The sequence below is a fragment of the Epinephelus moara genome, chromosome 1, assembly GCF_006386435.1.
Source record: "Epinephelus moara isolate mb chromosome 1, YSFRI_EMoa_1.0, whole genome shotgun sequence".
In the NCBI taxonomy this organism is placed as follows: Eukaryota; Metazoa; Chordata; class Actinopteri; order Perciformes; family Serranidae; genus Epinephelus; species Epinephelus moara.
The window spans coordinates 41,351,855-41,374,910 of NC_065506.1; the positions used below are offsets into that span (position 1 = coordinate 41,351,855).

Here is a 23,056-nt window from a genome sequence, read left to right on the forward strand (position 1 = left end):
GTGCTCCTTTCATTTTTTCGCCCTAAAATCTTACAAAACAAAATGAATACACTGATCTGGCTTAAAATGTTGAAAAGCACGTTTCATGTTTAACTTCATGCCTTTTGGAGATCAGCTCATCTTCATATTACTATTCACAGTAAAGAAAATTTTGACCAGGGATGCCGAAACCTTTGCACGCCACTGTAAAGCTCAAAGGAATACATAAATTCAATTTCCTTCCAAAAGTAAGATTATTATCACTCTAATGTCCAGGCTTTAAAACGACAGTAGATAACTAGCTTTTTGTCATATTTGCTGAAACTGCCACTGTATCCTGACAAGTAGTACATGAGACAGATAATCTATATATAATATATATAAAAATGTTCCTCTGGCTTCTCCTGGTGTGAACACTGTAGTAAAACAACAACAACCGATCAGAGTCGAGGAGTCTCTGTTTTGTTTTTAAATAATAAAGAATATGGTGTTTATTCATATTAGAATTGTATACTTCTGGATCCTTTCATTGCTATTTTGTTGCGACAATAAAGACTTTGGTCCCTTTTTACTTCCTGATCTTTTATAGTGTCCTTGTCAGCTACTGCATTAACAAACATTCTTACAGGAAATACAAGAGGAACCTTTTAGAATCTTCACTCAGTACTAAAGTAATAAAACTGGCGAAATGAAGACTGAAATAAAAAACGTTCTGATCAAAAGAAGGATCATGGTCACACACTGAACTCAGTATCCACTGTCCCATGTTATGGTGGTCATGTTACGACATCTTCTGTATTCTTTTCGTAAGTACAAGAAAGAAAAACACGACGTCATTGAATGTGCAGCTTCATGTTCTCACCATAATAACTGCAACCACCAGAGCGGCGATACCGATCAGGTAGATCTTCTCTGAGAACAATTCATTGATCCTCGTGTGGCAATCCTGCAAAGAGAAAATAAAAACTGATATTTCTGGACAAAGTCGTGTTTATAAGTCTACAGATTTCAATTCAAACATGCAGAGGAGGAAAACATCATTACAACTTGCATTTATTTTAAATTTTATTTCCCAGTAACCTTTAGTCTGTTATGATTACACCCCAGTCCTTTTAATCAATCCACTGATTTCTTTGGAAGTGAAGGCCGCTGCTGCTTCTCCTAAAACTATTGGCTAAATCCACTGGAAAACATCAGTTCCAGAAAACCAAACACAAGACAATCCTGGCAACCTGGAGGCTTGGACTGGACTCAGGTCATTTCAGTAATGTCAATGTGCTGCCAAGAAATCAAGTGAAGGTCCCTCGGAAGCACAAGTCACAAGTACCGGTAACTTCCCCTGCATATTTCTCAGCTGAGATTTAAGCAGCTGTCTTGAGGCTCCAACCCTAAATACAGCCTTCAGTGATTCTCTGCATCACAGATGTTGTTTTGATGTTGGGACGCTGTGTAAAACAAAAATAAAAAAAGAATGCAATGATTTGTAGATGCTTCTTGACCTATACTTAATTGAATACAGTCCAAAGACAAGATGTTTTATTTTCAAACTGATAAACCTTATTTAATTGTTACAAGAACTGCGCACTTATTCTGAATTCGATGCCTGGAACATGTTCTAAAACAGTTTGGACAGTGGCATGTTTACCATTGTGTTACATCATCTTTTCTTTAAGCAACACCCAGCAAGTAGTTGAGAACTACGGAGACAAACTGTTGAAGTTTTAAAAGTGAAATTCTTCCTCGTTCTTGCTTTATATATGACTTCAGCTGCTCAGCAGTCTGGGGCCTGGGGTATTTTGTTCTTCATAATGTGCAAGTTACCCACGATGCCAGGGGCACTAACACACCCCCATACCATCACAAATTCTGCCTTTTGAACATTGAGCTGGTAACAATCTGGATGGTTCATTTCCTCTTTAGCTCAGAGGACACGACATCCATGATTTCCAAAAACAATTTGAAACGTGGACTCAGCCTCAGAGAAATCAGCTGTGTTTCTAGATGTTGTTTATATCTGGCTGCCACTTTGCATGGCAGAGTCTTAACTTGTATTTGTATATGCAGCGATGAGCTATGTTCACTGACAGTGGTTTTCCAAAGTGTTCCAAAGCCCATGCAGTAATATCCTTTATACCACCATGTCTTTGTTTTTAATGCAGTCTGAGGGGTCAAAGGTCAAAGACATTCAGTGTTGCTTTCCAAATTGCATGCTTTTTCTTTTTACTTTTAGTAGGTAGCATCTACCCTTATAAAGTACGTACTGTTGCATGCAGTATGCACACAATCAGGACGTACTACTGTCTCATAACATTACACCCTGAACTTGGACCCTCTTGCTTTTATATCCGTTACCAAGGAGATAAAACGTTACTCTGTGATGACGTGGTATTGTATAACCTTCTGAATGATGCTTAATGTAAACCTGGTTGTGTTATTGTCATTACTGGGTCTGACTTACCTACTCAAAACGTGTGTTGCTTTCATCCAGCTATGATGTGAAAACAACCATAAAGTGTGGCCAAGCTGCTGAAGCGTGACAGTGCTAATGGAAGTGCTGAGATGGATGAGTGCACTTACATCTGTTTTAGACTTGGGGCAGATGTCAGTCAGGCCTAATGCGTCTGTTAACTTTGTGAATACGGAGGTCCCCTTGCCTTTCCCACAGCAGCTCAGCTGAAACACAAAAACAACACAGTGATGATCCTCGTCCTCTGCACACACTCTGTTCAGTATATATGTTGTTAAGGCCCAGAAACACCAAACTGACTTAAGAGGACCAGCGGTGACGAAAGCTGTGCGTCTGTGTCTCCGCCAAAAAGACTAGTAAATACCCCTCCACACCAGGAGATGGTGGTAGTCTGTATTTGTCATTCAAAAGGGAAAACCGCAAGAGCCTCTTGACGCTAGTTAGCCAGTTAAAAGAAAAAACAGGGCAATTTACCGTGCACCAGTGAACAGCAACACAAACTATCATAAAATGTTTCTGCTCAAGTGCTCATTTGCAAAAGAAAAACAATCTTACCTTATATAATGAGTTTGTTTCGACCTCTCTCCCTCTTGACTTTATCTCTTTGTTTACTTTCCTCACTTCTGTCTGTCTTCTTAAGTGCTGAGCTGAACTGCCATCAGAGTGATTTCATTCACCATCAGGATCTGCTGTCGCTGATGCCGACTCAATATAATGAATCGACAGAAAACAAGCCAACTACTGCCAACAAGGGCAAACTGTGCAGGACACACTGCACCGACTAGGATGACAGACGCTCACCGATGGCCCAACATTGACAGTTGGCTTGGTGTCAGGGCCTTTAGAGAGCTCTTCTGACGGACTCATAGTTTTCAACCCTTACTCACGCTTGCCTTTTTATTTATCATACACATGTCAAACCTATAAACTGTTCAGACTTCACATTGTCAGATTTCCATTTAACAGCTTGCATTCTGCATTTTTTTATACAGTGATCTGTTAAAACTTCATACGAGGTGTCGATTTTTTCTTACTAGAGTTCCGAAGTGGGCAAGCTGGTTTGCAGAAGTATTCACTATTCTCAATTCACGTTTCAAATGTTTCTTGTGAGGAACTAATTTAAGTTACATTTGAACAAAACAAACAAAACAAATGATCATTTCACAGAGCATGTTCGTACCGTCTCGTGGAAGACCCTGAGCACAGAGGCGGTAGCCTTCGCGCCCTCCTGGTTCGTGGCGGACTGTGCCGCAAACTTATCGTACACGGAGTCATAGTAGTTGATCATCTCCTTTGACACCTAAAATACAAACAGAGACATTTCTATGGGCTCAGCCTCAAACATTATGTTGTTACTTGATAACTTCATCAGTCAGTTTTAATATATGCTTGGAAAAAAAGACAGGACAGAGGCGCTCAACATGAAGCATCAAATGACATGAAAGAGAAAGTTACAGGGCATTCATACCAAAATCGACTCTGCGTTAAAAAACTAAAGTTGTGTTGGTGTGTGCATGTTGTAACAGGAAAGCCGGGATGTGTAATCGATCTATGAGTTTCAAGGAATATCCGCCGCCATAACACACACAGACACTGTGTGGGATGACTCACATTTGAGGAAAAAGTTGAGCCTGGTTCAACTTTTACCCTCCACATAGTCACTGAGACAACTTCCTCTCCTCTTCTCTGTCATTCTAAAAGTAGCCCCAGTTTGAACTTCTCATTTATCACTATTACACTCCAGTCACAGAGCGCAGCATTTGGTTTTTTTTTTTACAGTAAATAACCAGTGAAACCCAAACCCTACCTTACTCGCAAAATGACCATTTTTACATTAAATTACTCACTGCATGTTTAGTTTAGTCATTCTCAAACTTACACAAGACAAATACAAGGAAAAGGAAATAACACTGATAATAATAACAATAAGTCAGGAAGTTATGCTGCCAAAAAGGTCTAGACCAGTGGTTCCCAACTGGTTCAGCCCCAGGGTCAAGATTTCTCCTTAGTCATTAGATCATTTAGCATCATACTTTTGTTTGGCCATGTCCTCGAGCTAGTTTCCTGTCTCTGTCAAGTAGCTGTCTGTTATTCAGTCACTCTGCAGCAGGAAATGGCACAAAAAAACCCTTTGTACCACAAATTCACTGTACTTAAAATAAAGTGTGTTATTAACAAACTTGACATGATTGTAAGTCACAGAACAGACCTGCCACCCACTTTTGGACCGTTACCTATTAGGAACCCCATCACCATATCGGGATAGGTATCGTTATCGGGATATGAGATGACCTATATCGGGATATGAGATTTTGGTCTTATCGCCCAGCCCTAGTCAAAAGAGTCTTTGAGGATTCTGGAAATACCGTCTGAACAACAGGAAGTGTCGTTAAATGACTTTCTGGGTTTTTCAAAGATCACTGGTTATTTATTTTTTGAAAAACAAAACAAAACAGATGTTTAGCTCTATAATGACACTACATACAAAAACTGTGTCTTAAAGTATCTGTGCATATAAATGAAGCTAATGATGACTTATTTTACCACATCTTTCTCAACCAGTGATTGTCATGACACGCCTCCACAGCAGTTATCGCACCTTGTTTAAGACATTAGAACATCTTAAAAAAGACACAAACAAAACACCATCTGATGCAAACAAGGTGTTTTAACAACAACGTCATCACAGTCACTGCGGCTTAGATTAGCAACAAACCTAATTTTGCATAAAATCAAAAAGCTCCAAACACTGGACCTGAAGGAACTTGTAAGTCTAAAGGGCAAATTCAGACTCAATACAGCAGAATAGCTGAAAACACCTTAAACAAATGAGGGTCCTGATTTTCTGAGGCTTACTTTCAGTGTATTTAAACCTTCCTTACAAAGCCTGTAGAGGTATTTACTGCACCTTTGGGCTCAGTGCTGCATATTTTAGCTTCTAGTGTGTGTTTGCGGTCTTACAGTGTCTCTGTGCATGAAGCCCCAGATTCCAGCTGCAACTTCGCAGGCGAACAGGATGACCAGGCAGGCGAAGAACTGCAGGACAGAAGAGAAACATATTCTGTTTAAGGATTCAGCTAACAAAGGTTTTACTTTTAATGTGAGAGGTTTTATAAGGTTAAAGATGCCCTGTGGAGTTTCCTCGAAAACAAACAAAAGTTTTATTTACAATCAGTGTTACTCAACAAAACACAGAGGTCCTCATTCACAAAACAAATGTGTGACAGAGAACTGGGCGTACAGTCTATGATCAAATCTCACATCAGGTCTCAACTCGTGGACACAAGTTTGAGCTGCCCGGCTCTGATTTATCTGAAACCTTTTTTTAAAACTGAGAAACCAAAGCAAGTTTACATCCTTTATCATTAACACATTATTAAAAAGACATAAATAAACCCTGCAACAGGTGGCACTTCTGTGTCTCCTCTGCTATCTGTCATGGCCGAAATGGGCTATGTACATGAGCTGGTACATCTCATGGATGGATGGGCGCCGTATTACGCCTCTGTAAAGTAAACTCTCCGGGCGAGGCCTCTAAACAGAGAGTATATGTGACGTGAAATATACGCATTGGCAGCACTTTCTAAACAGTAACAATGGCTTAACATGGCAATAATAATCATATACTGTCCCTGTTATATGGCGGCTGATCTCATCCTCAGCAAAGTAAGGAGCTCCTTAACCTCACTGTCTTTGTGCCTGCTTTTCATCTTCTTTAAATTAGCTGCCAACTGCTACAGCTACTTTTTAAATCTCCCGCAGTGGGTCATGTCATACCCGCGCTGCCCATGATGCTGTCCTGCCGGCTGTTTCGTTTATATAGAGGTCAATTAGGTGCTGTTACTACTACCGATGCCGCCTTAAAGGCGAGACAACTCTGTCCGTCATTCCACAATTCAACCTTTTATATACAACGGCGAGGTGGAATAACAGCGCAATATTTCCATCTTGAACATGCAGTGTAAAAGGGGCTTTTTCCCTGCATTTGCTGACACACTGCAGCCTATCTCAGCATGTTACTGCCACCTGTTGATCAGTGGCATAGTGTAAAATCACTGGTACTGTGTCACCTGCATGCACACGTGCAGTATGCATATTCTATTTATGTGTACACACGATAAACAAAACAAAATAAAAACATAGTACAGCTCTGTAGCGCTAATCGAGGTGTGACTCACAGTTCCTAATAGACACTGGGACTCCTGGATGGCGCCATAGCAGCCAAGGAAACCAACCACCATCATCACTGCGCCGACAGCAATCAGGATGTGGACACCTGGACAGACAGGATAGATTGACTGATTAATATTCATGGAAACACACATACATTAACAAGTAGAAATAAGCAGGCTGTCAGGAATGCTGCGGGGACACCCAGCGTACTTAGCGGCATACTCAACATGCTTTCAGAGTCATTCTGCTCCTGAGAGACAAACAACTTAATGTAAACACCCATTAGAAAAATGTAAACCAGTAAAAGGCTTTAAAGCCACTGTGGCTTTGAAGCTGTGGAAGAATCCTCCGCCCCTGTTTTAATACCCGCATGCAACAACGCCTAATGGACAGCAGAAGGCGCAGTCTTGTTTTTATGCCAGTCAAATAAAGTGAGTCATGTTCCAATTATTCTCAAAGGAAGTTGTTTGGTCTTCACACTTACACAGTTTCTTTTATCCAGGACATAAATCTGGCGTTGCACTTGTTTTATCTCTCCTCTGACACACTTGAGTATGTTTCCTGTGTTAGATGCTCGGAGGTTATTATTGGATGTTATTGAGGGTGGAGAGGGGTGAAAGAGTCAGATGTCTGCCCTCCATCTTACTCACTGTTTTTTAAATTTTATTTTATTTTGGGCTTTAATGACAGGATGGTTTCAATCATGAGGGGGGTTGAGAGAGGGGACGACATGGAGCGAAGGACCGTGGGCTGGAAACAACCCCGTGGCTGCTGCAGCAAAGACACTGCCTTTGTACATGGGGGGCCCACTCCGACCCCTGAGCTACTGGGCGCCCTGACTCAGTGGCGTTTTTAGGAAGTGAAAGGCTTATAAAAGTTCCGGTCAAAGGTCTGATGTCGGGTGAGTCAGGCAGGATGAGAGCTGGGTGAAAAGACGACACTGGAGGGGAGGAATGTGGTTTGTGATTTTCAATATAAATACAGCAAAGCACAAATACAGAACATCCCACAATATGTATTTCCCGTGAGAAAACCATCTCTTAAATCAGCAGAAAAACCCCACTTCTGTCTCACTCTTCCGTTAAAGACCAATCTGCTGTTGTTGCAAGTTGAAGTCCTATAAATATAAACGATTACCCAAGACTTTCCTGTGTTTGGACTGTAAAATGTGTTTTTTCCGTACAGTAGTTCAGTTTCCACTCACGGCAGTAAACACGAAAAAAATCTGCATGCAGAGATTTCCCTGAGTGAGGTCATTCATTACAGCGACCACATCTGGTTTTCACTGCGCGGGGATGCTGTTGGAAGCGCGGACACGTTTGAGAAGTCGACTGCTAATTGGCGGTGAGTTCATGAGCAGATGAAAGGCTCAGAAAGGTCAGCGTTAGATGATGATTGGTATTGCTTTCACAAACAAAAAGAGCATAGAGGTGGTGAAAAGGAAAATGAATTTGAGAGCTCCTTGGATTGAAGTAGTGCTATTCAGCAGCTCACACTTTATTATTGTAATACAACAACACAATTGTTAAACGCATGAGTAAATTGTGTAAAATACATGAATGAATGAATGAATGAAAGAATGAATGCCACATCTCCTCTAATCATCACGCTGTAACCTGTGACAGGCTGTTATGATACCACAACTATCACACATTCACATATATGGAGTTTTTTGGCGAGTAGGTTTACATTACCAAAGGTTTATGACAAAATCACTTGATGACACTGACTTCTGTGCGCGCATGGCGAGAGAGGAGAGGGAGAGACGCTGTGCTGCTGCCAGAGGAGCCGCTGACTGAGTTCCCTCTGAGCAGTAAGTCACTAAAAGAGTCTGAGAAGTCCGGAGCTGTTTATAAAACATTCAGGACGCCACAGTTTATTCCACACTACTGAAGCTGCTCCTCTTTTTGGAACCACCGCGGAATTGGATATAATTTTGCTTTAAGCCATGTTTGTTGTTGCCATGGGTAACAGTATGACGTCAATATGTCAACAAGTTGAAATATATAAGTATTTTCATTTCATTCATATCATTTTAAAAATTACACCGGTACAAGATGATGTGGCACAGCCCCAGTCGGTTCTGAGTTACATCTTCACTGTTTTGATGTTCGTCAGAAAAAGACACACAGCTCTGTGAGGAGAACAAAGACAGCAGCGAGCCCGTTGACTCCTCCCTTCAGCCAGTAACAACCCCACTGTCATGAAAAGTGACATTATGAAATAAAAAAAAAAAGTCCCAGCTGGAAAAAGGAAATAAAAACAAAGTTTTGTAAGAGAAATGAACTAAAACTGTTCTAAAGTAAAAATACTAAAGTAACATTTCATAATAACAAAAAAAAAAATTTGCTTATTTGATTTATATGATCTCTTTTAAGGATACGATTATTCATTTCATTATCATTTTTTTCTTTTAATTAATATTGAGCACTTTGGTGCTCCATAAATAACACGATCCCGAGCTCGATTTATCAAACTGAATCATTTTTTATATTGATGTCAGTGGGCAGCAGAGATTTTTGTGCTTATAGTGCTTGCACCAGTCTGGGAGTAAAGCTCTCTGTGTTCAGCCCAGCGTCATTACTCCTGCTTGTCAGCTCAGACGTAATTAGATTGTGGACCACTAACTGCTCCCGTACCTCACACACCACATCCCCCACCTCTTTTCTGCCCACAGAGCCACTCACACACACACACACCAAGGCTAATTTATAAATCGATATCTTGGAGACCGACCAAGTGCTCCCTCCATCTCTTATATTGTGGCTCTCCAGCCTGACACAGAGCTTCCCTCCCTCCCTCCATCCCTCCCTCCTCGGCCCTCTCAGTCGCTCCCTCTCTTGCCAACGCCCATCTGTCCTTTCTATTTAATGCATTTGCCCATTCGAAATTATGCTCTCAATAATTCCATTTACTTAAATGTCTTTTCCTGTCTGTCTTGATTTAATTGTCTCATGGATCCTCTTCCATTATGCTCTGTATCTGCTTCTATTCACCCAGCTGCCTGCATCTCCCTGCTACAGCTCTGAAGAGGAGCTGATGGATTGCATGACTCTCAACGTTGCAGCATTACCCCAAGGTGTGGCAGGATCATCTCACATTTCAAGACCACATGATGTGCTATTAAGTAATAATAATTAGTAATAAGGACTGCCCCCAAATTTGTAAAATCTAGTATTGGATATGAATTCTTATTACTACTCAAGGTGTCAGTATGTTTAACCCAAGTGCTTATTGGACCATCAAACAGTGGGGGGAATTTATAATCATAATCATAAAATATATTACATCACTTAATTATTCTATTTAATGTTATTTCAGAATTGTATTTAGACAGAAAAACCTATTTGTTGTTTATAATGAGTGCTCTAAATACTAAAGACTGCTCAAAAATGTGTTTTTCTTCTGTTAACCTCCTCTAAAATATCTGACTATGACTATACTGACGTGTATCTGTGCAAAGTTTGTCACTAGAGGTGTTTTCACATTCCTCCATTGAAGCAGGCGATGTCTGTGCACTTCCCTAAACTGTGAAAATCAAATGTATGCCAGAGCAGCAAGATGAGGTCACAGACTGTATGAAAACAATGGACGTAGCTACCATGACGTCGCCCATTGGTTTGTGGACTCCTGTTTCGAAGCCTTGGTTTAGGCATTTTGGCCGTCGTCATCTTGTATTTTTGAAGCTAAACGTGGTATATTTGGATGAAAGGGTGGATCTGAGAAAGAGAGGTGTATCTGATTCAATCAAAGCGGCCACGCCCTGAAATGTGTAAGCCTTTTTAAAAATGTAAATGGGGGAGTTATATAAAATTTCACCTGCTGTACGTTGTTATGATTGTTGAAATTAGCTGTAGAGTCCAAAACCATTATTTGTGCCAGGTTTGTAAACGTGTTTATTTCTGCTGTAAAGTTGGGCATTTTAGCATTGGAGTCTATGGGGACTGACTCGCCTTTTGAACCAGCCTCAAGTGGCAATTTGAGACACTACAGTTTTTGGAACTTCTGCGCAGGCTGTGCGAAACTTCCTAAAAATTAAATCTTAATATTTTTAAATCTCCTTGAAAGCACTTCATCATTGCTAGCACTGGGAGACAAAATCAAACATACCAATATTTCCGGCCAAATACTCTGATGCAACAAATTCGTAGGGATTGGGTTTTTTTTGGTTTGTTTTTCAGAAAATATAAACGCAACGAGATATTTAATCAATAATCATCCATAATGTGAATATAACGGCAAAGTCTGGTAAATTGATACATTTACATCACTTTACTGTAATTCAGCCTTTTAAACAATGAAAAAAAAAGCGCTTATCATGTATGCGATATCATGACACAACGATATCCAGAAACTGAGACGATATATAGTCTCATATCTTGATAATGTCATAATACATTCATCTGTGTTAGCTTCATTTTTTAGCCCCTCAAAGTTTTTCTATTTTTACTTTTATGTTGGACACTATGTGAAACAAAAATATTAATAATAGAGTATTTTTTACATACTTTAAAACATGTCTGAAGGGAACTTTAAAGATAAGATGTGTCAGATTTAGGAGGATATAGTGGCATCTAGCGGTGAGGACTGAAGATTGTCGTCAGCTCAGACTTCTTCTGGTTAGAATTCCTTCAGTGATCATTGTTCAGGAGGTTTTTACTGGGAGATGAATTATCAGCAGAGGTCTCTTCCTCTCCAAAATAAATGGGCCAGGTGATTTACACTGATAACAACACTCAGTGAAGCAGTTTCATGTTACAAACGAGTGTTTTTCCAACCCTGCTCGCGGCAGACGAGGTTCTAACTACGGTAGTCTCGCTCACCAGACCTTTCTCAAGAAAAGAAAGGTCTGGCTGGGCCGACTCTCACTTTAAGATTGGAGAAAAAATGCCCCGGCTGGTTGTATTTCTTTCAACCAATCACAATCGTTCTGGGAGGTGCCACAGCAACGGTGCACTTGCAAAAATATTGCCGGGGGGAAACAGGTTTTGGTGTAACACGCCCACAGAAATATCGGCTACAGGACGCAAACCATGGCAGAAAAATGGCTACATCCCCGCAAGATCAAACACCGCAAAAGTTAGTAAAGGACGTGTTGAAAGGTTGAAAACTGCTACACAACTGGAGGTGGTAGGGTGGGACTTCAGCGGGTGGCTCGTTCTGCCCAATGAGAGGCTGATCTATGCAGCGAACTTCCACCCACTCAGACTATAACTACGGTGGCCGATACGAAAATATAAATGAACCTATCTAGAGCCAGTGTTTGGTTTGTCCGTTCTAGGCTAATGTAGTAACATGTCAGCGAACATGGCAATCTCCATAAACAAGGACCTGCTCCCTATGTTGACATAAACAGCTCATTCAAAGGTAACAAAAACATAACGATACTTAATTTCAGGTGATCATACACTAAAGAGAATAAATTATATTCCATTCCTGCCAATATATTTCCCCCTGAATCCTACACACTGGACCTTTAAAGTAACCTATGTTCTTGAAATTCAGCCTATTGTGTTTGTTCATCCGCTTTGTGCTGTAAACATCGTATAGTCCAGGTGGAGTTTCCCTCACTATGATTAAACTTAAATAACAACACACCTCCAAATATTTTATCCAGATGCGTTTAGTCGACTCAGGGAAGTCATCCAACTATTGTTTATTATATAATGAAAGCAGCCTTCCTTTCTGCTGCTTCCTCTTCCCTGTTTTATTTTGGTTGTTTATTATTAAAACGGCAATCCAGCCACATAAGGACGTCAGAAATTCTGACTTTAGATCAGTGCAGTGGAAAAGACCTTTGAGATGGAATGTCATGGAGGACACTGGAAAACTTGTCAAACCGCAGACAGCATGTCAACACTGAAGACTAAACTGTAAACACCACACCGAATTACTTTGTTTTATTCAGTATGACGAGTGTAACATGTAGAAGTTGTAATCCAGGTTTGGGTTTTTATTTTGCCTCTATATTTGGTACTAAGCATTCTTCTGTAGAATGAATTAGTTCAATCAGTCAACAGCCAAATATCATCTACCATCAATTTTATTATGGTAGAAACAACCATATAAAACAAATACTAGGTTTTTAGTTTTTCTGTTTTCTTGTTGTATTTTTTCTTTTTGCCTTGGATTTTTAATTATATATTTGTTTTACACTATGACGTAATGTTTGCTTGTGTGGACCCCAGGAAGAGTAGTTGCCTCCTTGGTAGTGACTAATGGGGATTCAAATAAACAAATAAATAAGCAAATAAACATCATTCATTTGCTGCCAGACTGAAAGATCTTGAACTTGTTGTCCAGCAGAGGCTGCTTCCAGTCCTCCAAGAATGTGATAACAGATTCAACGAGCATCAAAAAGTCCTATTTAAAATTAAAAAAGGTCCACCTTACAGCACTATATCAGCTCCCCCTAGCTTTGTAAGACTTATGTTTGAAACTGATTATTAACCTTTTGAATTACATGTCGGTGAAACAGGCTGCAGTTGCCTTTATCTACAGAAAACTTAATCCTCTTGTTGATTTCTTGCCCACAAACTCCACTCTTATTAACTTTGTTCAGTCTCAGCAGGCAGCTGTTCACAGATAAACTCACTGTACGGCACCAAAGAGACCTCACAGACGACCTGACACATGCAGTTACTTGTCCATGTTGACAGATAAAGTGGACATGATGTTGTTTGCAGCAGTGAGTTATGGTATTTGATCACTTTTTATGATATATATCATTATTCCCTCTCTGTTCTCATGCTTCTGAGCCTGCAAAAAATTGATGTGACACAACAGAAAAACACCGGCCACTCCCATCAATGAATGTCCAATATTTGCCAATAAATTGGTGCATCAGATAGTTCTAACAGGCTTAACTGTAGTCCTAGAAATGTGAATCTGGGGTTTAAAATTGGAAGGCTATAGTATAATTTGTGTGATGAACAGCACATGGCAATTAACCTACACTCTGCATCCTGAATAGATTTAACAGTTGAACAAGGTTTCAGTCACTTCCTGGACAAATCTTTTACATTTCCAACGAAGCTTATCTAAATGGGAAGTGGCGATATTCCTCTGACTCAATTCCTGTGAGGTGGAACTGTGAACCACTGGATGCGTGTGAAATCCCTGTCCAGCTATGGGACTTCCCGCCAAACACAGTGTGTCATGTTGGTTTCATGTTAACTCTTCTGGGAATCACCTCAGTTTTCCCAGTGACAGCAGATGCCTCAGCAAGTTAAGGACCATATGATTTGCTGCTCAGAAGGAAAGTGAGTCAAGTAGTCTAAGTAATAACTTCCTAAAGCTCTACTTACTCTGCTCATTTAGTGTAGATGAAATATGACTCTGAACATGGCTGCCAGAGATCTGAAACAGTTTCTATTTTGTTTCACCGGGTGACCCACTCCGCCTAAACAGTTACGGTTACTTAAAATGTGTAGTTACAGCTGTTAGGACTTTATCAGAATTTACAATCACGAGCTCCAGTCTTGTGACTTGCTGAAATTAAGTAATTTAATTACTTTTGTCATGTGACATTTATTTGTGGTAGGCTGTATTTAGCCTGGCCCTCGGAATCTGCCTTCATCTGTTCCCGTAAAGCCTCGTTTCTAAGTTTAACTCGCTGGCAACATCATATTTATACATATACATCATATATAGGGATTTTATACATTTTGATGATTGATTTGTGATCCCTTGAGTATATTTACCTTGTCATTTCAGTGAAAGAAAAAAAAAGGTCTGATAGAAACATGATGTGTCAAGACACGCACATGAAGACAGGTCAACTTAGCTATCTGTCTCTAGCCCCGTTTCCACCAAGCAGCTCAGTTCAGTGCAGTGGTACCAATGGAACCGTTCCGTACCGTCCCCATTTTTGGTCCCCCCTCTGTTGGGGTACCTAGCACACGGATCTGGTACTAAAAGGTGGAGCTGTGAACACTGCAGTCTGATTGGTCAATAGAGGACGGTCACTCTGCTCAGGGCTGAGTTGTGGCTGGTTTTGAGGCTCATGTAACCACTGTTCACGCTGTGGAGAGTTTCACATATATTAGTAAACTATTATTCTGAATATAATGGATGTTTTGCTGCCTCTTGCAGCAGCTGTAGTCTGAGAAAAAAAAACAAAATTCACTGGGCTGACTGTTGGCAACTTTTAAGGTGGAACGTTAACTTGTAATGTTACTCAATGCATGAGTTGACGACGTGAATCCATCAGCACACCTTAAATTTCACTGTGACAACTTTGACCGTTCTCTCTCTTGGATGACAGACCCTTAATGAGTGGATCTTCAAGTGTTTAAAAAGATATATAAATTTCAATCAGATTATGTGAACGGCCTATACTCTAATCCTCACTTGGAGAAAGAAACTGCACCACAGATTATTGTTACACTGGGCTAGTGTGTCACCAGTAATGAGGAAATACAGCAAGTGACAACAACCCCCACTCACATGAAAGAGGACTGATTGTGGTGAAAACGCTTTGTCTTTGTCTTATTTTATTTAATGGTTTGGTTCTGGGTGACAAAAAGAACATGCAGGGCAGATTGTGGGTGTTGGATAATAAATAAATACAACCCCAATATCACAAAAGTTGGGGCGCTGTGTAAAACGTAAATAACAACATAATGCAGGGCAAATTAATTTCAATCCATAGTCAGCTGAATACAGTTCAAAGTATAACAATTGTTTTTTGTAAATATACACTCGGGATTTGGTGCCTGGTACACATTCCAGAAAAGCTGCAGGACACTAATTGTTAGATGTTTTGAAAGTGGAATTTCTATCTTAAGATTTATGAACGGGCCCGGACTGTGTGGAAGAATGGGTCAAAATCCTACATACAGGAAGCATCATGAAGCTGGCACTGCAAACAAAGGCTTCTACGGGGATTAAATAAAGTTCAGTTATCATGTTCAAAACATTTTTCCTGTGTCATTTCAATTTATTGAACACATGGATTTAAATGTTATTTCTTTACAACTTATGTCTGGTCTGAATTTAAATTAAACAGCTGCATTGAAAATATGTTTAGGGAAAAAAAGACGTGTTGAAAATGATTTGCAAATCATTGCATTCTGTTTTAATCTAAGTTGTGCACAGCGTCCCAGCTTTTGTGGAACAGGGGTTGTACATTAAAATAAAATTAGAATAACAATTCAATTGAATGTTTTGATCCTTTGACTTCTGATTTTGTGCTTTGTGTTTTCAGCACCAGCTGGAACATGGGAGCCATTTCAATCTGGTGTGTTGCTAACAGGAACGTTAGGTGTGGAGATGTGCTCCTACATATTAATAATAAAAGCAAAAAAATATATATATATTATTTTAAACTGTATTTCCTGAATTACCTTTGTTTTAGAGATGTATGAAATGTCACAAAAAGTTCACTTTCAACCTGATGCCTGACCAAATTACTTGAGCAGGGCACGATATTTATAGGATTTGTGGTTTCCGGTCCGGCAGTGGATCTTGTGTCGGCAGGTCGGGTCGGGTGGCGGAACTAATTGGTCATATGCGTGGGTAGTGTGGTGGGTGCGGTGTTGCCTGTTGCTGTTCCGGTTCGGGAGGGGGTCTTGAAAATCAGAGCTCTGCAGGACTCTGGCGTGGACATCAGACACACATACAGTAAGGCTAGTAAGGCAGGCCAGAGTTAAATCAAGACATGTGTCTGTCTACTGTCGGGCTGCCACAAAGCGCCATCTTCTTCCTCTTTCAATTGCGCAATGATTGAAGCACTTCCTGTGTGCCAACAATCGAGCCTTAATTTTCCCGGGAGACTGTACCCGGAGGCAGACAGAGCTGGTTGAAAATCGTCTAAGTATATCTAAAATCCTTTATTCAAGTTTGAAAGTGTGACATGGTGAAGGCTTGGTACATATGTTCAGACCCATGACTGAGTCATAGGTCTGCTCTCTGATAAAACGGAAGCATCTATACAAAGACTGACATTAATATCTTTGTCATCTCAACCACCATTTTAATGAAAGTTGTTGCCACCAAAGCTTTGATGATTATGTAACACCTCTGCTACTGAGAAAACTGATGTAACTGGAGGACAACATGACTTAACAGGAACTCAGACATGAAGTTTGAGGAACGTTTCTTTTTTTTTTTTTTCAGCTTTAAATTTACTTCACTTTCAGCTGATTGTTCTGCTGTAGTTTGGTTAATTCTGGTTATTTTTAAACTGGAATAGTTTGGAGAACAGAAAAAGTGGAAAAACTGGCGGAGGGCAAGAGGAGGCTCGTCATTGGGTGATTGTGTCTGTAAGCGGGACGGGGTGAAAGAAAGGAGAGAAACAGATGCAGGACTCCATATTGAAACGTTCCTGGCAGCAGGGGATAAAAGGGGAGGAAGGGGGGGGGGTCAGACAGAGATAGAGAGAGGGAAGGACTAAAGGAAAAATAAGGAGAAGTGAGACAGCGCGACTCGAACACTAACCACAACCAGATGGACAAGGGGGAGCGACAGTGGAAAGAAACAGAGCGGAGTGAAGGAGAGGAAAACTTTCATAGAGGGAAGAAGAGGGTGGGGTCGGTGAGGAGGAGGAGGAGGAGGAGGAGGGAGGGCCAGTGAGGAATTTTTTCCTTTACCGACGAGGCTTTTTCTCCCCTCCTCGGGAATGAGAGGGAGGCTTTATGTAATGGGTTGGATGCAATCATTGAGGCTGTTCAAGAGAAAGTCCCTCAGTAGCTTCTCTCTGACTGGCGAGCCTATTTTCATTGAACAGCCACAGCTATGCTGCCTCAGACGACGCAGAAAACAATCACCAAACATACCCACCCTTTTTTCTGCAGCAGTATTTTCAATGTAGATGAGACTATCTCACATTTGCTTTGTAGTTACACCAGTTCTGCATCTTCCTACAGTCTTCCCTTTCATCTCACTTCTTCCTCATGAGGCAGATGACTCAGTTTGTTCATGCAGACAGAAGGAACTGACAGGTAATATGGCTGCTGGTTTGCAGATTTGGAAAACTGACAGCGGCTAACTTTCATGTGGGAGGGCAAGACTTTAACAGAGTCATATGATGAGCTGTGTGGCCTCCGTTAGTCCTGGTCACAAGTCGCTGGGGATTTGGGCGAGGCGGGGCCGCCCGACTTCATCGTAACGTTTTTCACATCAGTTTATTATTCTCACGTCCAGGTTACTGGGGGTCAGCTTTGTACGCCCTGTACTGTACTGTGTGTGTGTGAGGGCATGAAACGATGCTCTGACTGACGGGACACTGTTGAGCGGAGCTGAAACAATAAACGCATTAATCTAATCGGCGAGTTGAACAAGAGAAAATTAACAATCAGTCAATTATGAGGCAGAGATGCCGAACATTCCCACTTGTCAGATGTGAGGATTTACTGCCCTTTTTTATTTTATATCACAGAAAACTTTTTGGGGGGGTTTAGAAATGTTTGTCGCACAAACCAGCAGTTTGAGGACATGACCCGGGGCTCTTCTGACAGGCCCCATTCACAATTTTATGTGTTACTGTAGACAACACTGGTGTTTTCACAATACCGGACTTTCTGACTTTAACACATTACCTTGAAAAATATTGATATTAAATACCATTTTCAATACTACAAGGACAATGTGGGCATGCAATTTCAAATGTTTATTATAAGATAAACATAACAAGGCTACACTATGACGACAATGTCTTTTTTTTTCGTGGTCAGTAGGGTGGGGATCACCAAGGGATCCACGATCACGATACTTAAGTCACAATACAATATTATTGCGATTTTACATATGTTGTGATATGCTGAGTGCTGCGTTACAATTGTGATTTAATACTTTTTTCAACTGTAAATTATGCTCACAAAGGAAAACTGTTGACATCTGATTTATCTAATAAGATAAAAGTTTTCAGTCTGTTTATCTCACCTCAGCCATTTTGCAGCAGCTAAATGAATTTAGTAGGACTGAAAATGCAATTGATTATATTATTCTAGTAGGCTACCTAATTTTTGATTTGGATTATAAAAAATAAAAAAATGATACTTAACAAAGACTAAACTTATGTTCATGTTTAATCTTTAAAATATGTTTTACATTACATGTTTTATCTCCATTTTAACTTGACATTCCTTTAAAAAATGACTGATCTGCTTTGTCCTCAAACTTGCAGCACACTTGTGCACTATATGGTTGGAGCTTCGCCCACATCCTCGCTGCCTCGCTGCCTCGCTGCCCAACTAAACTCCTGTTTACAGGATAATTGAAATGTTCGCTTGCGCTTCAGCTCATAAACTTTGTATTTACCCCCTTTCATTTTCTCACAAGCACTGCACATCATGTGCAACTGTCGACAGAGACGAGGAGGAAGTGGTATGGCTCACTCTTCAGCTCCTTCTATCATCAGCTCGGAATAAAATAACATGCTAAATTCTTTATATGCAGCTTGTGCAATCGGGCAGGTCAGCGCAACATGACATTTTGCTTTCCCTGGGTAATTGGGCAATCAAAAAATGTTTGTTGCAGCCCTACTGTTCAGTTCAGACAGATGTTATTTATTTATTTATTTAATCATTAGTTTGTTTGCCAGAGACAATGCAAAAAGTATAATCACAGGTTACAGATGTGTTGTTGCATACAGGATTTCTAGCCAAGGCGAATGTGAAACCCTGCACCTGGTTACGCTTCTCTGCTTAAAATGTGCAAAAGATCAATATTTATTAAATACAAAGAAAAGACGAAGGAGGGCAGTGGCGTTCAAAAAGGTAAAAAATGTTAAAAACTGCAGGTGCTCTTTGGTCCTCGGCGAGGAAGCATAATGAGGGAGAAGAAAAGGCAGTCCAAGGCATTCTGGCAATTAAAAAGCTTTATTAAACAGGCTAGTTCATGTAGAACAGATAAAAATTGCCAACATGTTTCGGCCTGAGTCGGCAATTTGCCCTGGCGAAGGCCAACTCAGGCCGAAACATGTTGGCAATTTTTATCATGAACTAGCCTGTTTAATAAAGCTTTTTTAAGTGCCTTGGACCGCCTTTTCTTCTTCTTCCTCATTTATTAAATACAATTTGATTGGTAACCCTAAACTTTAGGGATCAGAACAACTGATCACAACACAAATGGATCATTAACCTCTCTAGGAATGTTTTTTTTAGGGATGCATGACAATATCCGAACATCATCGGTATCAGCCGATCAGAATTGGCCAACATGCTTTTCCTTATTTTGCACAATGAATGAATATTACAGACACTGAAAAGCATCATATTTCATGTCTCCATCTGCTTGTGGGCCGTCATGATAAGAGTATGCATGTACAATATGATGTTGATTCCACAACGTAAGAGACTTGATGATCACTAAAATTTGGTGGGAAAAAAGTGGATATATCGGTATTGGTTATTGGTCAAATAAGTTGTTATACATCAGTGTATCGGATATCGGCAAAAAATCCAATATCTTGCTTTCCTAGTTTTTTGTCGTTGGCAGGTCTGTCATGGCTGCCCACCTTCCACCACACAGGGTTTAAGCTTCTTTGGCTGTTTGGTTACAGGTAAAAGCTGATAAAAATAATAAGTGTCGACAAATCCCGTTTTTAAAAGTAATTTACAAAAACTTTCTTACTATCCATCAAACTCTTCAGGGATAGGACCTTATAATTATATATCAGGTCTTAAACTTATTAATAATAAATTATCACACTCATCTTAATCAATAGGGCTTCAAAGGGCTCTGAAGGAGATTCACTTATTGTGGCTGTTAAGAGTTTATGTGGACCAACCATTAAATCTCACTTCACTGTTCACAAGAAATCCATGATACGTCTGTACTGTTCTTCTGACACATCTACATCTAGTCTCATCTTCCACTGACAACATCTCCCCATTGAAGAGTACAGTGCAAAGTAAATCTGCTTCAGCTCTGTTTATTTGGATATGGCATAAACCCACGGTCTCTTATACCCCTTCACCAAAATTAGGACGTGTACACAGGTTTTTTAAACACTGGTAAACCTGCTAAAAATAGGCTTAAGACTCCTTTTTTATTGCCAGAAGACCAGGGCTGAGTACACGGCTCTGTGTTGGTTTACAAACAGGCCAGAAAACAGGTTAGTAACCAGTAGAAAGCAGCTTGGAGGCCAGTGAGAACTTTACGACGGTTACTTCTTTTTATATCTCTTATTTATTAAGTCTTTTTTCTTTTCAAACTTGGTGCAGACTGTTTTGGATTAATGTTTGAGTGCTGCCTGGTTGAAGACGGGCAGTATTTTGTGGTGGCGCGTCATTGCATCTCGCCAGGGCTAAAATCAGCACGTTCACCTGGGTGCTGTTTCCATTCAGGGCCAATAAATACCCGTGACTACTGCGGAGTCATTTGACCCAGGTGTGAATGTCAATTAAAACCTTTCCCATAATATTAAAAAGTCTGATGTTAGCAGGTTTTTCTGTGCAGTGGAAAAGAGGCTTTAGGTTATGGTGATCAAATAAGCCAAGTTATATTAAATGTAATAACGTGAGTCCTAAAATGCGGAAATGATTTAGCATTTTTGCATGTACGGTTTCCTTGTCTCAAAGTCAAATGGTTTTTTGAATGGTTTTTTGTAAGACGTCTTAATAAGGTCAGCGATTAAATGAATTTAGAAGCTTTTAGGTGCCTTAAAAAAGGCGGTTGCTGTCAGTAGTACTTTATCATGCCGTTGGCAGCTTTACAGGCTCGTTGAGTGTGGCTTTTCACTTCTGGCAACTACATGTACATTTCAAAAAACATAAAAGTGGTGTTCATTAGTGAAGATTATCTTGTGGAATAAAACAGTAAGTTTCATCTAGTGTTGTTTGCCACAGAGCGATTATTTTTTTTGCAATAATGGAATAATGGAAAAATCCCATTGGCTTTATCATTTATAAGGTATCAGATAAACAGCACTGTATAGTACACTGTAGTACACTGCAGACACGGAGCAGTAGAGCTCTCAGAGTGGGCGAGTGACAGCTGACAGTGTAGTTTGAAAAAGCTCTGAAACTTTGGCCTACCATGCTGTACTAATTTAGACAACTAAACCAAAGTGTGAACTGGTGCTCTGAGTGACAAGGTGAAAGCCCAAGGTTACCCAAAATTCAACGCAATTTAAAGTAGAAGTGGGGCAATGATGCGTAAACATGAGTCACACTGTCACAATATTTGTTTTCTTGCCCCACTTGTCTGGCGTTGCTCAAACATATCAGACTCAAGCTCTATTCAAACATAATGCCAGCTAACTGGAGGGAGAGACAGAACGCAGGGAGACGTGATGATAAACGAAACCTCGTGCACTGACGCATATTAGAGCGACCTTACGTCAATGGCTACATAAATTAAATGCACTGGTAAGTTACATTATGTGGAAGGTTATTCATGGAAGGTTACTGTAACAATGAATTCATTATACACATCAAAGGATTTTACTAATTCAGTGACTTTTCCAGGCCTTGAAAACAAGCTTGTGGAATTTTGTGGACTTTTCCAGGTTTTCAAAGACTGTGGGAACCGTGTATATGGGCATGTACTGTACTTTATGCTATTTTGAACATAGCCCTACATGTTTTGTGGTATCAGTAAAATAGAATGACACAGACATGAGTATGTTGTGTGTGTTTTTTACTTCAGGGCTTTCCTTTTACTCCATAAAAATGGCTCTGATGAGAATAATTAAAAGACTAAATGACATAGGAGGGCATTTCCATTTGAATAAATCCACTGAGTAACATTTAACTTGGTCTGGTTGGTGGACAAAGGGCAGTGTCGTTGTGTGGAAATAATGTAAATGAGCAGAATTGCCAAAAAGACCGACATTTTCCGAGTGTGATTCAGTAGTGAACGAGGTTGAGCACAGCAACAGATGTTTTCTTTTGCCACAAGCCTCTCTATGATGGAAATGTGTCCTCGGGTTTGAGCAAGAGATTTTCCAAAAGACAAAAAAAACAGTGTGTAGACAGAGACGGAGACAGACAGAGATGGTACAGATGAGATACGTACTGATGTAGAAGGTGCTGGGGGCATGGCTGCCGTCTAATTCAAGCTCCAGCAGGTTGCTGGTCTGGGGGTCGTGTCTCAACCACAGGGCCACACCCAGGATTACACCTCCTGCAAGCTGCAACATACAACACCACACATTTAGTTCCCACAGTTCAGTACATCGTACTGTAAAATCAGTTAATATGTTTTTCTCATTTTCACATTTATCAAGTGCCATGAAACAGAAATCCTGAGACAGATCCACACTCAGGATGTTACAGTTTTATGTCATATGTCATCACAACACTGTGTCTGGAGGAAAACATGAGCTACCAGTGTTTTAAATTTTCATTTTTTTCTTTAACTACAGATAAAACAGGACTGGCTGCTGCCTGTTATTTCACAGCTTTAACCTGAAACGTCCAGTGTGCAGGATTTAGAGGCATTTATTGGCAGTAATGGAATATAATGTTCATGCCTATGTTTTTATTGGTT

General features: G+C 40.2%; 1 protein-coding gene across 1 annotated transcript in view; it reads right to left on the bottom strand.

Annotated features, from left to right (window-relative positions):
* The window catches only part of LOC126396201 (CD81 antigen-like), a 42,751-nt gene that overhangs the window by 4,834 nt on the left and 14,861 nt on the right, over positions 1-23,056 (bottom strand). Inside the window, exons 2-7 of the mRNA XM_050054090.1 lie at positions 22,583-22,697; positions 6,625-6,722; positions 5,408-5,482; positions 3,627-3,746; positions 2,557-2,652; positions 842-925 (exon numbers count right to left, since the gene is read on the bottom strand). Of these exons, the coding sequence (XP_049910047.1) occupies positions 842-925; positions 2,557-2,652; positions 3,627-3,746; positions 5,408-5,482; positions 6,625-6,722; positions 22,583-22,697 (588 nt within the window). The remainder of the gene's footprint in view (positions 1-841; positions 926-2,556; positions 2,653-3,626; positions 3,747-5,407; positions 5,483-6,624; positions 6,723-22,582; positions 22,698-23,056) is intronic.